The following is an 18,513-nucleotide window of genomic DNA, read 5'->3' on the forward strand; positions in this document are numbered from 1 at the left end:
ACAATATTTAATGCTGCATATGACTTAGTTTCATCAAAATGCACTCATGAAAACACAAGGGAGAAAAATCTCTGGAAATATTAAGGATAAGAGGATAGTCTTCTTTAGGAATCACTTTACCTCATTTAAATTGCTAACTTCATGTGTGTACTGATAAACTTTATAGCATTCCTAAACCATAATCATCTTTAGAACCTAGACAGTGTTTTTAATAATGCAATACAGTTCTTTAGATATGACCAGGTTTGTTGGCACTTTAGTGTTGTGTCTTGAGGAAATGGGTCTTGAAATTTTCATGATTACATTGTTTTAATAAATTTTTAAAGAGTGGGAGCATCTGAGTTCCCTTAGTCTCAACTCAAATAGAAGCCATACCAGGCATGTGCAGTTCTTACAGCCGTCTGTCCAGGACTCAAATTCTCGGTAGGTGGTTCCCTTCATGGTGCAAGTCCTTTCACAATAGCACTGATCCAATCTATTCATTCGCTGTTCAGCTCGAGACAGCTGTGGCACAAAAGAAGGGGTTTTACATTGTTCATCCTTCCAGAAACACAGAAATGTGAAACACTCCAGCAGGCATCTATTTTTTTTAAAGTATGTAGCAGTAACGATGGCTGTGCTCATCAACCACTTGCCATAAACATATTTAAGACTTTAATTTTAAAGAATGTTTTTTTCTCCTTTTTGTGATAAATTTGCTCCCTGCCTTAGAAACAAACAACATAATTTATAAGACACAAATCAAAGGTTAATTCAAAACAACATCACTCAAATGCAGAGAAGCGTTTTCCATTTAAAAGAAAAATGTTTAATTTCATTAATATGCTTATTCAAGCAAAAAACACAATTCAGAATCTGTGTTGTATAAGAAACAAATCATACACCATACAACACAACCATCAGGTAATCTGTAACTACTATACAAAATTATAAGTCTAGTGAAATTGTAGGTAAACCTGATATGTGCTTAAGATATTAGTAAATAAACCCAGAACTGTAACATAGTGATAGAAAGCATTTATGGGACCATTTCTTTGATACAATTCTAGTGTCTATATTCTTTACACTGTCCTCCTGCCTCCGTGCTTGTAATGAAAAACTAAATAAAAATAAATAATAATAAAAACTAAAAAATAAATCCTCCTGTAGTAAGCAGTGTATAAATTAGGTAATCTGCCTCATTCCTGATTTACTGAATCATTTGTTATACAGATGGCTAGGATTTTAATATTTATAAGCCTTCCCTTAAGCAGGGATTTAGAGTCAGTCCTAGCAAACAGTATAGTATAAGAAGAGCCTCGAAGGTGAAAATCTATGGTTATAAAAGGAAGTATTGGGAACATCAAGGATTTTTAAGCTTCCTCACTGTATTTTTGAGTAGCTTTTACCTTGGCTGATGTTTTGGCTAAAATATCCTGTAGCTCCATGATTTTCTGCACAAGTCCATGGAAGTCATTGCAAGTTGGACAGGCTGGAATTACAAACACTACATTTGGTCAAGATGCATTTATAAGGGGTTCAATCTGGTTAAGTCTATGCTGACAACTAATACATGGGAACTCCACAGTGCAAGAACAAATAGACTTACTGCGATTAAGATCTGGGCATTGAGCAATAAATCCCTGGGGCATGACAAGTAATTGCACATCTTGCATTATACCCTGTGTGTGAAAAATAGAAAAAAAAAGACATATTACTTTCATTTGCTCAAATTATGTTCAATGGTCAAGTTCACGAAGGAAAATATTACAGAACACACTCACTAAAATCCCTGAGTAAAAAGTCTCTGTTAATACATTATTTCCACTTTATACCAAAGGGAAAGAAATTCATCAGGCACAATAGATGATTACCCAGGTATTCTCTTATTGATAATGTTTTTAAAGCCTTAAGATTAAATGTCAAGATATAATTAAGAAGCACTAGTTATGTTGTTTTGAGAAGTTATTTTTAGTTAGCCACTGACGGGCTTGAAAATGACCTTTAAAAAAATCAACCTGATAATAATTTCTAGCTTCAGCAACTCTGAAACTGATACCAATTTTAAATTAACTTTAATTATTGGAAAGAAAAGAATAGAAAAACTGAGTCATGAAAGCATGCTCATTTGAGCATTTCTCATTTTTCAGTTGGATCTTTTAAAACTAATTTCTCAATTCAAAAAGGACAATAGATTCATTAAACTGCTACAGCAAGATATAGTGATGAGTTCTTATGAGTACAGAAAGTTTACAATGATAATTTTTTAAACGTCAGTTGGAAATGACCTGTTTTACACAGAAAATTTTATCACATGTTTATAGACAAAATTTACATGCATACTTAGTCATTAAGTTATAACTAGCTTCCAGCTTGCTGGGCTCTTAAAGCAAAGGCCAATGGTGGGTCAGAAATGATCTGTCAGACACATCCAGCTGTCTCTTTTATCTGCCACCCTCCCCCCATTTCTTCATGGCCTTTATATATTTTATTAAATAAATATTTTACTTCATCCATTTAAAAAATGCAAACAAAATATCTAATGATAGGGATAACAGTACCAACATGATATCAAGATAATTTTAAACGTACCTATAAAGATTTACCAGTCAAATACTGGTCTCTATGTCTTGTACATGTTTAATCTGATTAATAGCATGTATCAATGCGAATGATAAATATTTAAGTATTTACTGTGTGGGTATTACTGGATCCATTGTGTGCTTGGGCCTAGATTGAAGAAGTAAATTGTGTACCAACTCTTATCACTTAGAAGCAGCAACATAAAAACAAGGCTACCATGTACAGTTATGTAACAGTTTGTGCACTGTACAACTCTAATGGATACTATTTATAGACTACAATAAAGAGAATGACCCCTAGAGTTGTACACATAATTGACATGTGGAGATTTTGAGGCCACACTCAGGCTCCATGGGAAAGACTGTCACAATTAAATAGAGACAAGATTTGGGACTCACAGCATACATCTGCTATCCCTTACCTGGGAAAAGTGCATGGTTTCAGGATTTGCAAGCATGGAACCAATTTCCCATTTGTGTCACTTACTATTTGCCTGGCTTTCAGCAAGTTACTTTGCCCCTCTGTACAGGTTTATGTATAGTAAAAGAGAAAAAATGACCCTGCATCAAGACTAGCAAGGCTACAATTAGATGGAATCATATATTTCAAGTATCTGGCTTCCTGGTAATAGACAATGTTTAAATACATTCCCAAAACACCTTTATAGAATTATAAACTTTGCTTAGAAAACAACTAAATTCACTGGTACATACTCTACCTTGAAATCTATGAGTGGAACCTATCACTTATCATTGTTTGATGTGGTAATCATTCATTGAGCCACTTCCATGTTGTAGGGACTGTCATAGTCACTGGGGGAAAATGATTGCACTATGGGCTTATATTCAAGCAATTTTCTGGACTTTATTTCTTCATCTTTAAAATATGGAAAGTTAGATGACATGTCCTTTAGAGCCTCTCCAATGACGAAATTCTATGAAGTGTTGTCTCTAAGTACATACTAAAGGAAAAGATATAAATTATGACTGCTTTCTCTTTTGACAGATTTGTGCACATATGTGTATTCCTTTCTCACTTTCCGCAGTACAAGGAGACCATGAATAATATATACTAAAAAGCTTTCAATCCTCTATTAACATCCTTGTAGAAGTATCATCAAAGGTTATATTTCAGTGGTGGAGAGTTTATTTGTATGTTAACATTTTAGATTTGTATTGCTTTGAAAGGTTAATTCAAAGAATGACATGTTAACTGCCCTGATTGCAGCCTTGTGATCATTTCTGTAATATCTAATGATTAAACTCATTGAAAAAAAGAAGAGAAAATAATGTTTGCTGGCTAAATAAAATATTACTGTTAAAAAAAAGAAATAGACACAAATTTTCTAACTTACAAATCAAATTGTTTTGTTTCACACCATAAAAAGTAAAATCTACGTTCTGAAACTCATTAGAAAGAATTTACATTTCATTCTCAGACTTTTGCCAGAAGATACCTTGAAATATCCATGTGCATTATTTCTCTGTCCTAGCCAAAGTGTTGTGCCTAGAGGCAAGTCTGTGGAGGGCTTTTCTACCACCCTTTCATAAATTCTGCAAAAAAGAAACATCAAAGAAGGAAGGTGAGTAGACAGTCATTTCTCAAAATCTTCCATTTCCTAAAATGAGGACACTACACTTACTTATTGCAGTCAATATGTAAAATCAAATGGGAAGCACTGATGGCTAAGGAGAGCTTGTGCCACTTGTCATCAGCCAAAATGTAAGGAAACACTTCTGTGTGAGGGCGGTGACTGCCTGAGCGGTAATGCAGTCTGACTTCATTCCGATGGCCACTACTTTCCAGTTCCAGGTACCTGCAGAGAGAAGAGCCACATGGGACACATTAAAAATAAAGTTCAAAAATAATTGAGGTGACCTCTGTCTACAGAAGGATGGAATAGATGTACTTTTCCTAGTTCTCCCACTGAGTACAACTAGACATCATATACAAAACAAACACAGAAGAATCTAGAAGATAGAGAAAAAAAGATATTCAGGATCCAAGGAACAATATGGTAGTGAGTTCAATGGGTTTCCATTTTGTGTCATATATCCTAGACTCAGAATTAAGAAGCCTACAATCTGGAAATATCAATGAATGTAGACCTAAAAAAATCCTCAAGATGAGCCTGCTTTCTCTAGCTGAAGGACAAAGAAAGGATCAGTCTAGCAAGACAGAAACTTATAGATAATAATCTCTCTGTTCCAGTCAAACATCACAGAAAAAACTGTGGCCCTATCCCAAACCATGCCAAACAAAAGCTAAGTGAGAAGCCTATATTTCTACCCTGTTCAAGCAGAAATGAGGCACCTAACACCAGAATAGTGTCAGAGAAGGCCAAGTTGAGAGCCAAGAATTTTAACCCTGCCAGGCAGTAATGAGGTCCTCCATAGCACTAGTGAAGACCATACAATGAGGAGCCTGGACTTCCATCTCAACTTGGAAGTAATGAAGCACACTTCCCTTTCCCCATTGGGATAGTATCAAAGGAGGCCTACTGAGGAGTCAGGAATTTTATCATCATCCAGCAGTAATGAAACCACCCCGACCACAGTGGCAGCAGAAACCATATAGGAAGCTGGAACATCCCCCAACTCAGAAAAAAAAGAAGCTTCCCCCTCAGCTGTCAACAAAGGCAAGTGGGGAATCTAGACTTCTGCCTCCACCTGGCAGTAACAAGATGGCACCCTCCCCCTGCCAAAGCAGTGTGAGAGAGAGCTGGCTAAAACAGGTGGGTTAAATGAGATTCAAGTCTCAGAACATGATACAAACATGTCCAGGTTTCAGTAAAAAATCATTCATTATACCAAGAACGAAAGAAATCTCCAACTGATTGAAAAAAGAAAAAGAACAGATATCAAGACTAAAATGATAAGGATGTTAGAATTACTGAACAAATATTTTAAAGCAGCATTGACAAAAACAATTATGAACAGACTTAAATGAAGAAAATATAGAATGTTTCGGAGAAAAAGAAAAATGGGAAAAAAATTTAAAACCAAATAGAAATTTCAGAACCAAAAAAATACAATAATGGAAATGAAAAGCTCAGTGGATAAGCTAAACAGCAGAATGGAAGTGACCGTGAAAAGAATCAGTTATCTGGAAGACAGAAAAAAAAGCATCCAATGTGACAAATAGAGAGTAGACAAAAAAGAAGATAGAAAAAAAAAGTTGAACAGACTTAAAGAGCTGTGAGATTATAACAAAAGATCTAACATTTGTATCACTAGCATCCAAGAAAGAGAGGAGAAAGGAGGTGAGCTTAAAAAACAATGTTGAAGAAATAATGGCTGAACACCTTCCAAATTTGGCAAGAGATATAAACTCACAGATTTAAGAATCTAAGGAAACTCTAAACAAGATAAAACAATTTTTAACTTCATATCAAGCCATATCATAATTAATCTTCTGAAAACTAAAAATAAAGAAAAATACTGAAAGTAGACAGAAAATCTTGCACATTAAGTGCAAGGAAAAAAATAGAGTAACAGTGTATTTCTCAGCAGAAACCAGGAAGCCATAAAGAAGTGGTAAAACATTTTTCATGTGACAAAAGCAAAAAGAGCTGTTTACATAGAATTGTATACCCAGCAAAAACATCCTTCAGGAATGAAGGAGAAATCAAGACATTCTCAGATAAAGGAAAACCAAGAGAATTTATCATGATAAGACCTACTTTAAAAGAACAGCAAAATAATGACCTCTAAACAGAAAGAAAAATATAAAATAAAAAGTTTTGGAACATCAGGAAGATAGAAAGAACACAGTATGTAAAAAAAAAAAAAAAAGGTAAATACAATGAGCTTTCCTCCTCCTCTTGAGTTTTCTAAAGTGTGTTTGACAATTGAAGCAACAGCTCAAAACTGAAGCAAAAGAGTTTGTGTCCTAAATGTATGTTTTAAAAAATTTCAAGAAATTATATTATAAATGAGTGAGGGTAATGGAACATAAAGAGAGCTAAAATTTCTATACATCACTCAAACTGGTAAAATGACTATACGAGCAATCAGTTACAAGTTATGTATATATAATGGAATACCTACAACAACCACTTACAAAGCTATTCAAAGAGACACACTCATAGACACACAGATAAAATGAAATTGTAAAACAAGTAACCCATGGTAACAAAAAAAACAGAAAAATAAAACAAAGAGAGAACAAACATAAAATAAAAAATAAAGTGGCAGATAAACTCAAGCATATAAATAATTTTATTAAAAGTAAATAGTTTACAGGCATCAATTAAAAGAAAGAGATTAGCAGGAGGGATTAAAAACCATGACAATATTCTGTTGGTAAGTAACTCACTTCAAATATAACAGTCTAGGCAGTTTGAAAGTAAACAAATAGAAAATAATATATACTGAAACTATTAATCAAAGGAAAGCAGAAGTGGCTATATTAATTTCAGAAAAATATATTTCAGAGCAAAAAAATACCAAAGACAGACAGAGATGCCATAAAATGATGAAAAAAAATCAATTCATTAAGAAGACACAGCAGTTCTAAATATGTATTACCAAAAACACAGAAATGCAAAATATGTGAAGCAAAAACTGATAGAATTAAAAGAATAAATGGTTAATCCACAATTACAGTTGGAGACGTCAACACCCCTGTTTCAATAATTACTTGAACAACTAGCCAAAATATCAAGAATGTATAACTCAAAAATGCCATCAACCAACAGAATCTACTCAACATTTACAGAATATACCACCCAACAACGACACAACACACATTCCTTTCAAGTTCCCAAGGGATATATGCCAAGACAGACCATATCTTGAGCCATAAAATAAACTTCAACAAAACAACATTTAAAAAAATTTAAATCACTTAAAGAGTGTGCTTTCCAACCACAAAAGAATACCACTGAAAATTAATAACCAGACAATCTCCAAATGCTTTGAAACTAAATATATTTCTAAATAATCCACATGTCAAAAAGGAAGTCTCAGGGAAATTTTTAAAAATACATAAAACTAAATTAAAATTAAATATCAAAATTTGCCAAAAAAAAAAAAAAAAAAAAAAACAGGAAAAGCAATACTTGAGAGAGAAATTTATAGCACTAAATGCATATATTAGAAAAGAAGATAAGTCCCAAATCAATAAGCTCCCACCTCAAGAGCAAAGAAAAGGAAGAGCAAAATAAACACAAATCAAGTGTAAATAAGGAATTAATAAAGAGCAGAAATCAATAAAATTTAAAAAATAGAGAAAAATCAATGAGCCGCAAGTTGGTTCTTTGAAAAGTTCAATAAAATTAATGAACTAACAAAGAAAAAAAAGAAAAGATATCAATATTAAGAGATAAACATGAGATCTCATTACAGACCTTGCAGATATTGAAAGGTTAATATGGGAATACTAGACTCTAGACAAAAAATTGACAAATGGCACAAAATGAACCAATTCTTCAAAAACACAACTTACAGAATATGAAACAGATTACTTGTATAGTCCTATAATTTTTAAGAAAAGTGAACTCATAAATTTAAAACTCCAAAAAATTAAATCTCCAGGCCCAGATAGTTTCATTGCAGAATTTTCTCACATAATAAAGGAAGTCATAAGAATTCTACACAATCTCTTCCAGAAAGTAGCAGAGAGAAAAACTACTAAATTCATTTTATGTAGTTTATATTGCCCTGACACTAAAAAACAGTTAAAAATAGTACAAACAAGTGAAACCAAAGACAATATGCTTCCTGAGTATATACATAAAAACTGTTAACAAAATATTAACAAACAGAATTCAGCAATATATAAAAACAATGACACACCATAATCAAGTGGGGTTTATTCCAGGGATGCCAGGCTGGTTCAATATTTGAAAATCAATCCACTATACTGACTAACAAAGGAATGAAATTATTTTATCATATTGACTTATGCCGAAAAAGCATCTGACAAAATTCAACACCCATTCAAGATGAAACTCTCAAAAAAATAAGAACAGGAGAACTGTCTCAACCTAATAAAAAGCAACTATAAATAAACTACAGTTAACATCATACTTAATGGTGAAAGACCAGATGTTTTCTCCCTAACAACAGGAATAAGGCAAACCTCTCACTCCCAACCATTCTTATTCAATATAGTGCTGAAAGCTCTGGTCAGTGCAATAAGAAAAGAAAACAAAAGAAAGGAAAAGAAAAAAATAAAGAAAAAAGAAAAGGAAAGGAAAGGAAAAGAAAGAAAAGGAATACAGAACAGAAAGGAAGAAGTTAGAACGTCAATATTTGCAAATTACATTATTACTTACATAGAAAATCTCAATAAATCTAGAGGAGTTGGCACCATTCCTTCTGAAACTATTTCAAACAACAGAAAAAGAAGGATTCCTCCCTAACTTATTTGATGAGGCCAGCATCATCCTGATGTCAAAACCTGGCAGAGACACACACACACAAAAAGAAATTTCAGGCCAACATCCCTGATAAACAACGATGTGAAAATCCTCAATAAAAAACTAGCAAAGCAAATCCAGCAGCACATCAAAAAGCTTATCCACCATGATCAAGTCGGTTTCATCCCTGGGATGCAAGGCTGATTCAACATATGCATATCAATAAATGGAATTCATCACATAAACAGAACCAATGACAAAAAAAATATGATAATCTCAATAGATGCAGAAAAAGGCTTTGATAAAATTCAACACCTCTTTATGCTAAAAACACTCAATAAACTAGGTATGGATGTAACGTATCTCAAAATAATAAGAACTATTCATGACAAACCCATAGCCAATATCATACTGAATGGGCAAAAGCTGGAAGCATTCCCTTTGAAAACCAGCACAAAACAAGAATGTCGTCTCTCACAACTCTTATTCAACACAGTATTGGAAGTTCTGGCCAAGGCAATCAGGCAAGAGGAAGAAATAAAGTGTATTCAAATAGGAAGAAGGAAGGCAAATTGTTTTGTTTGCAGGTGATATGATTGTATACTTAGAAAACCACATTGTCTCAGCCCCAAAACTCCTTAAGCTAATAAGCATCTTCAGCAAAGTCTCAGAATACAAAATCAATGTGCAAAGATCACAAGCATTCCTATACACCAATAACACAGAGCCAAATCATGAGTGAACTTCCATTCACAATTGCTACAAAGAGAATAAAATACCTACGAATACAACTTACAAGGGATGTGAAGGACCTCTTCAAGAAGAGCTACAAACCACTGCTGGAAATAAGAGGACACAAACAAATGGAAAAACATTCATGCTCATGGATAGGAAGAATCAATATCGTGAAAATGGCCATACTGCCCAAAGTAATGTATAGATTCAATGCTATTCCCATCAAGCTACCATTGACTTTTCTTCACAGAATTAGAAAAAAAACTACTTTAAATTTCATATGGAGCCAAAAAAGAGCCCGTATAAACAAGACAATCCTAAGCAAAAAGAATAAAGCTGGAGGCATCACGCTACCTCACTTCAAACTATACTATAGGCTACAGTAACCAAAACAGCTTGGTACTGGTACCAAAACAGATATATAGTCCAATGAAACAGAACAGAGGCCTCAGAAGTAACACCACATATCTACAACCATCTGATCTTTGACAAACCTGACCAAAACAAGCCATAGGGAAAGGATTCCCTATTTAATAAATGGTGCTGGAAAAACTGGCTAGCCATATGCAGAAAACTAAAACTGGATCCCTTCCTTACACCTTATACAAAAATTAACTCAAGATGGATGAAAGACTTAAATGTAAAACCCAAAACCATAAAAACCCTAGAAGAAAACCTAGGCAAGACCATTCAGGACATAGGCATGGGCAAAGACTTCATGACTAATACACCAAAAGCAATGGCAACAAAAGCCACAATTAACAAATGGGATCTAATTAAAATAGAGAGCTTCTGCACAGCAAAAGAAACTATCATCAGAGTGAACAGGCAACCTACAGAATGGGAGAAAATTTTGGCATTCTATCCACCTGACAAAGGGCTAATATCCAGAATCTACAAGGACCTTACATAAATTTACAAGAAAAAAACAGCTTCATCAAAAAGTGGATGAAAATAACAGACACTTTTCAAAAGAAGACATTTATGCAGCCGACAAACATATGAGAAAAAGCTCATATTGCTGGTCACTAGAGAAATGAAAATCAAAACCACAATGAGATACCATCTCACGCCAGTTAGAATGGCGATCATTGAAAAGTCAGGAAGCAACAGATTCTGGAGGGGATGTGAAGAAATAGGAACACTTTTACACTGTTGATGGAAGTGTAAATTAGTGCAACCTTTGTGGAAGACAGTGTGGCAATTCCTCAAGGATCTCGAACCAGAAATACCCTTTGACCCAGCAATCCCATTATTGGTCATATACCCAAAGGATTATAAAGCATTCTACTATAAAGACACAGGCACATGTATGTTTATTGTAGCACTATTTACAATAGCAAAGACTTGGAGCCAACACAAATGCCCATCAATGATAGACTGGATAAAGAAAATGTGGCATATATACACCATGAATTGCTATGCAACCATAAAAAAGGATGAGTTCATGTCTTTTGCAGGGACATGGATGAAGCTGGAAACCACCATTCTCAGCAAACTAACACAGGAAGAGAAAACCAAACACTGCATGTTCTCACTCATAAGTGGGAGTTGAACAATAAGAACACATGGACACAGAGAGGAGAACATCACATACTGGGGCCTGTTGGGGGGAGGGGGCAGGATGAGGGAGAGTATTAGGATGAATACCTAATGCATTCAGGGCTTAAAACCTAGATGATGGGTTGATGGGAGCAGCAAACCACCATGGCACATGTACACCTATGTAACAAACCTGCACGTTCTGCACATGTATCCCAGAATTTAAAGTATATAAAAAAAACTATCAGAACCAATAAGTTAATTTGGCAGGGTCATAGGATACAATATGACATATAAAAATAATTATATTTCTACATACTAGCAATAAACACATGGATACCAAAATTAAAAATATAATTTACAATTACACAGAAAATTTAAAACTACTTAGGCATAATTCTAACAAAACATAAACAGGTCTTATATACTGAAAACAATATAATAGTGATGAAAGAAATAAAAAATCTAAATTAATGAATAAATATACCATGTGCATAAATTGGAAGACTCAATAAAGAAGTCAATTCTCCCCATCGTGAATAAATGTTTAATATAATTCCTATCAAAATAATGGCAAAAAATTTAGCTATAGACAACATTATCCTAACATTTATATGGAAAGGCAAAAAATTTATATCAAAATTTATATGGAAGGACATTTAGGCTATTCAAACTGGAATAGCTGAAATAGTTTTGAAGAAGGAATAAAGTAGGAAGAATCAATCTACCCAATTTGAAGACATTATACAGTACAGTAATCAATACTGTGTAGTATGGGCAGAGGGATAGTCACATATCTCATATAGACAGAGAATCAAGAATATACCCACACAAATATGACCAACTGATATTTTTACGAAAGAGCAAAGGTAATCCAACGGAGAAGAATCTAGCTTTTTCAAAAATGGTGCTGGAGCAACTGAACATCCAAATGTTAAGGGGAAAAAAAAAACGTTAATTTCAGTCTCACACCTCATGCCAAAACCATCTCAACATGGATCACAAACTTAAATATAAAATTTAAGACTTTTAGGACCAAAAAAAAGGATAAAATGTTATGGATTTAAGTCTACACAATGAGTTCTTAGAGTTGTCACCAAAAGCACTATCCATAAAAGGTAAAAATTGATAAACTGGACACCATCAAAAAGGGAAACTTTTGTGCGTTTTAAGACCCTGTGAAAAGATGAAAAGACATGCTACAGTTTGGAAGAAAATATTTACAAATCAAATATCTGACAAAGGACTACTAGCTAGAATATAAAAGAACTCTCGAAACTCAGCAATTAAAAAAACAGTTGGAACATGGGGAGAACGGTATCATTATGGCACGTGGGAGGCAGGAATAGATTGCAGCTCCAACTTGGATGGACAGAGCAGTGTGTGGAGGCTTGCATGATGAATTTTAGCTCCAGATCGACTGCAAGAATAAACCAGGAATCCTGAGAGGACCCACGGACCCTCAGAAGGAAGCAGATTACTCCTGCAGGACACCAGAGACACCCTGAACACTGAGTGCTCCAATTGTGGAAATGAGAAAGGGAGTTCCTCTTCTCCCAAACACACACCCCCACTGGGGAAACTGAAGGTCTGTTTGAGGGACGAGTTTCCAAACTTACCGGGAGCTGAGTCAATCTAGAGAGCCCAGTGAAATACAAGGGTAGAGGAAGCAGTGGGAAAGGCCCTAGGAGCTCACTGGGTCCCCAAGCAGGCCATTCCTGCCTAGCACCACAGGGATCCTTTGGGAGGATGCCCAGAGGCATGGGGGAGGGCAGAAGGAAATCTCAAGCTGGCAGCAGGAAATCTCAAGCTGAACTTTGTAACAATTTAAACTGGGCAAGAAGCCTCCTGGCCAGAACTTGGAGGAGGGGACAAATATGGTGTGCAGACTCCATAGGTGGGGAAAGAACCAAAGCTCTGTTCTTTTGCAGCTGGGAGGTGGGTAGCCTGAAGCAAGTTCTTAAGTCCAGCTCACCCACCGCCTGGAAACAGACTTGGGGCTGTTGGGGCAGGGCACAGTGGGAGTGAGACTGCCCCTTTGGATTGTGTGGGAGTTCAGTGAGGCCTGTGACTGCCAGCTTTCCCCCACTTCCCTGACAACCTTAATGACTCAGCAGAGGCAGCCATAATCCTCCTAGGTTCACAACTCCATTGACCTGGGAACCTCACCCCCATCCTCCACAGCAGCCACAGCAAGACCTGCCCAAGGAGAGTCTGAGCTCAAACATGCCTAGTCCTGCCTCCACCTGATGGTCCTTCCCTACCCACCCTGGTAGCTGAAGACAAAGGACATACACTCTTGGGAGTTCTAGGGTCCTGCCCACTGCCGGTTCCTTTCCATACTGGCACAGCTGATGCTCTCTGGAAAGCACCACCTCCCAGCGGGAGTCCAACCAGCACAAAAATAGAGCACTAAGCCACCAAAGCTAAAAATCCTCACAGAGTCCATTTCACCCCGCTGCCACCTCCACCAGAACGGGTGCTGGTACCCACAGCTGAGAGACCCATAGACAATTCACATCACAGGACTCCGTGCAAACAATCCCCAGTCCAGCTCAGAGCTGGGTAGACTTGCTGGGTGGCTAGACCCAGAAGAGAGATAACAATCACTGCAGCTTCACAGGAAGCCACATCCATAGGAAAAGGGGTAGAGTACTACATCAAAGGAATACCCTGTGGGAAAAAGAATCTGAACAACCGTCTTCAGCCCTAGACCTTCCCTCTGACAGAGCCTACCTAAATGAGAAGACACCAGAAAACCAACTTTGATAACATGAGAAAACAAGGCTCTTCAACACCCCCCAAAAATCACACTAGTTCACCAACAATGGATCCAAACCAAGAAGAAATCCCTGACTTACCTGAAAAAAAATTCAGGAGGTTAGTTATTAATCTAATCAGAGAGGCACCAGAGAAAGGCGAAGCCCAATGCAAGGAAATCCAAAAAAAGATACAAGAAGTGAAGGGAGAAATATTCAAGGAAATAGATAGCATTAAAAAAAATCAAAACTTCAGGAAACATTGGATGTATTTATGGAAATGCAAAATGCTTTGGAAAGTCTCAGTAATAGAATTGAACAAGTAGAAGAAAGAAATTCAGAGCTCAAAGACAAAGTCTTCAAATTAACCCAATCCAACAAAGACAAAGAAAGAAGAATGAGAAAATATGAACAAAGCCTCCAAGAAGTCCGGATTATGTTAAACCACCAAACCTAAAAATAATTGTGTTCTTGAGGAAGAAGAGAATTCTAAAAGCTTGGAAAACATATTTGGGGGAAAAACTGAGGAAAAAATCCCTGGCCTTGCTAGAGACCTAGACATCCAAATACAAGAAGCACAAACAACACCTGGGAAATTCATCACAAAAAGATCATCGCCTAGGCAAATTGTCATCAGGTTATCTAAAGTTAAGACGAAGGAGAGAATCTTAAGAGCTGTGAGAAAAAAGCACCAGGTAACCTATAAAGGAAAACCTATCAGATTAACAGCAAATTTCTCAGCAGAAACCCTGTAAGCTAGAAGGGTTGGGGCCCTATCTTCAGCCTTCTCAAACAAAACAATTATCAGCCAAGAATTTTGTATCTGGTGAAACTAAGCATCATAAATGAAGGAAAGATACAGTGTTTTTGAGACCAAGAAATGTTGAGAGAATTCATCACTACCAAGCCACCACTACAAGTACGGCTAAAAGGAGCTCTAAATTTTGAAACAAATACTGGAAAAACATCAAAACAGAACCTCTTTAAAGCATAAATCACACAGGACCTATAAAACAAAAATACAATGTAAAAATCAAAAACAAAAAACAACAACACAACAAAAAAGCCAAAGTACACAGGCAACAAAGAGCATAATGAATGTAATGGCACCTCACATTTCAATACTAACATTGAATGTAAATGGCCTAAATCCTCCACATAAGAGATACAGAACCACTAAATGGATAAGAACTCACCAACCAACTCTCTGCTGCCTTCAGGAGACTCACCTAACACATAAGGACTCACATAAACTTAAAGCTGTGAAAAAAAAAAAAGGCATTTTATGCAACCTGGACACAAAAAGCCAGCAGGGGTAGCTATTCTTCTATCAGAAAAAACAAACTTTAAAGCAATAGCAGTTAAGAGACAAAAAGGGACATTATATAACGGTAAAAGGCCTTGTCCAACAGGAAAATATCACAATCCTGAATATATATGCACCTAACACTGGAGCTCCCAAATTTATAAAACAATTACTAATGACTTAAGGAGATCGACAAGAAGAAGAAAGTTCAAGTAGATAAATATCCACACACACACATATATATAGTATTCCGTCATATATATATGAAGTATATATAGCCATAAAAAGGCATGAATTAATGGCATTTGCAGTAATCTGGATGGGATTGGAGACTATTATTCTAAGTTAAGTAACTCAGGAATGGAAAGCCAAACATCCTATGTTCTCACTGATATGTGGGAGATAAGCTATGAGGACACAAAGGCATAAGAACAATACAATGGACTTTGGGGACTTGTGGGGAAGCCTAGGAGGGAGCTGAAGCATAAAAGACTATAAATAGGGTACAGTGTATACTGCTCGGTATATAGCTCCTGCAATAATTCATAGGAGATGTGATGGTGTCTTGGACCAGGGTAGTAATGGTAGATTGGTGGGGAGTTGTTTAATTTTGCATATATTTGGAAAATAGAGCTGATAGAATTTGCTGATATGGAATTTTGAAAAACAAAACTAAAAAACAAAATAGTCAAGTTCTAGCTTTTGACTCCAATGTTTTGTACTTGAGCAAATGGAAGACAAGAGATGCCACTGATTGAGATGGAGACTGTAAGAAGAGCAAGTTTAGATAAGGTGAATCAAGTATTTAAATTTAGATATGTTATATTTAAGGTACCTAATGAACATTCAAGAGGACATATAGAAAGGACAGCTAGATCTGTAAGTCTGAGGTGAACGGAGGTCCATATGGGCATGAGAATATGGGGGTAACAGGCATATAGACCACATTGAAAGCCAGGAAGGCATAGGGATTCCCTAGGGAATTATTATAGATTTAAAAAGGCACTTTGACATTTTGAGGAAGCAGCAAAGGAAACCAGGGTGGCCAGGGAAACTACAGAAGAAAAAAGTGAGAGTGGTGTCTCATAGGCCCAGTGATGAGGATGATGCCTCAAAAAAGAGGGAATGATCAACTGTATCAAACGCCATTGACAGGTCAAGTAAGATGAAGACTTAATCTCTGGATTTAGCAAAAATCAGAGATTATGCTATTTCAGAAAACTTTTTAGGGGACCCTAAAGCTATTTCAGAAAACTTTTTCGGGGAGAAAGCTGACTTGAAGTAGGTTCAAGAGACAATGGGCAAAGAGAAGAGACAATAAATGGAGACACTTTGAAAGAAATGGGAAGGCAAATGCTGAGAGATATGTCAAGAGATTTTTCTTTATTTTTACTGGTGAGAAATACTGTACATGCTTATATGCTGCTGGGGATAACCCTGTAAAAAAAGGAAATTAGCCAAAATTGAAAGAGAAAAGAAACTGGAATAAAAATGAAGCCATAAAGTAAAACACAGATTAACTTTACATTTTAACTACATAAAAATTAAATTTTTTTCAATGGAAAAGACACCATAAATAAACAACAAATGACATTCTATAAGACAAAATAAAGTACATAATACATCAGAGGTTAATATCCACAATATATGAAGTGCATCTATAAGTCAGTAAGAAAAATCAACTAGATGGATTTTTTTATTGACTTATATATCTGTCAATCAGATTAGCAAAAATTAAGCAGATTAATAATATCCAGTGTCAATCATAATGTGGGGAAATATGCACTCTGATACATGATTTGCAGCAACATAAATTGACAAAAGCTTTTTTGAAAGGCAGCTTGGTGAAGCTATCAACTAAATGTGCATACTCTTTAATGTGCATACTCTTTAAATGTGCATACTCTTTAAATGAGCAATTCCAAATCTAAAAATCTATCCTACTCAAATAATAGTACAAATTAGCAATGACATATGTAGAAGGTGCTCACAGAAGATGTATTTAAAATGGTGAAAAACTGATAAAATCCCAATTATTCATTCATATAGAAAATGTAATACATTCATATTCTAGAACACTAGGCCACTCTACAAAAGAATGAGGTTCTGACATGAAACAATACCATAGTGTACTATTAAGTAAACAAAAAAGCTGTCTATAAACACATTTTGTTTAACAAAACTCTGTATGTGTATGTGTGTGTCTGTAAATATATAACATATGAAGTAAATTGATATTTTAAGATAAAAAAGAAAAAGGTAAACCACCAGTCAAGAATATAAATTATTTAGAAATTACAAAGAATGAATAAAATACCAACTTGTTTGTTTTATCCAAAAGACACCAACCAGAGAGTCCCTTTTATCTTCTTATTTAGCAGCAAGTATTCATTATTTAATCAATTCAACTAGTGAGTTCTATAATAATAAAGTGTGTTTGCATTTTTAAACAATAACATTAGCAAACGCATCATCCTATTGCGAAATACCTGTCAGTTCTCAACATAATGAGGCAAGAACCCAATTGTTGCTATCATGTCCCCACTTTTAGAAATTATTAGAAATAGCACCTGTATTGAATTCCTAAACCCAAGCCACTAAAAGTAGCCTTTAGTAACAATGAGGGTGATGCTATACCCTACAAACAAGAACAGCTCTTAGGGAGTTAAATTATTTCAGCAAAAGTTACATTTTCATTAGCATAATTCACTCAGGTTTTTTAAAATTAAATAGATAAGTAATCCATCAAAAATTTGTGAGTAGAAAAATAAGTAATGATATAAAATACTTAGAAGTGTACCTGACACTTGGTTAGTACTCAATAACATTAGCTATCATTAATAGAAAGGAAGACATGTCAAAAGGAATCAATCCATAATTCAATTCTGATAGTTTTGAAACAGAATGTCTTCAAAATCAGTCACCATTAAGATGTACAAAACCATATGAATACATGAAACTACTGAAAATATGATAATTGTATAGTTGTAAGTTTTTATAACGAACCCTGGCATACTTTGATCAATCATTTTTCTAAATACAGTCGTATTCACTTCAGGAAGTCCACTGTTCCCCACTGGATGGAGTCTCAGTAGGATACAGCCCTGGCTCCCCGCATTGTCCCCTTCCTGCCTCCCTACCAAGGCTCAGCATAGCAGGGTGGTTGAACATCTAAACCCTAAAGCCAGATCACTGGGTTCACATCCAGGCACCCCTCATAGTGACAGTAAGCTACTTCACCCCTA

At 35.5% G+C, this 18,513-nt stretch overlaps 1 protein-coding gene across 2 annotated transcripts in view; it reads right to left on the reverse strand.

The window, feature by feature from the left end:
* Nucleotides 1–18,513, reverse strand: part of NELL2 (neural EGFL like 2) — a 428,865-nt gene that overhangs the window by 279,258 nt on the left and 131,094 nt on the right. For both annotated transcript variants that reach the window (XM_050749376.1, XM_050749375.1), the window contains exons 5-9: nucleotides 4,205–4,378; nucleotides 4,019–4,115; nucleotides 1,589–1,661; nucleotides 1,389–1,471; nucleotides 376–504 (exon numbers count right to left, since the gene is read on the reverse strand). In XM_050749376.1, coding sequence (XP_050605333.1) covers nucleotides 376–504; nucleotides 1,389–1,471; nucleotides 1,589–1,661; nucleotides 4,019–4,115; nucleotides 4,205–4,378 — 556 coding nt within the window. The remainder of the gene's footprint in view (nucleotides 1–375; nucleotides 505–1,388; nucleotides 1,472–1,588; nucleotides 1,662–4,018; nucleotides 4,116–4,204; nucleotides 4,379–18,513) is intronic.

The sequence above is a fragment of the Macaca thibetana genome, chromosome 11, assembly GCF_024542745.1.
Source record: "Macaca thibetana thibetana isolate TM-01 chromosome 11, ASM2454274v1, whole genome shotgun sequence".
Taxonomy (NCBI): Eukaryota; Metazoa; Chordata; class Mammalia; order Primates; family Cercopithecidae; genus Macaca; species Macaca thibetana.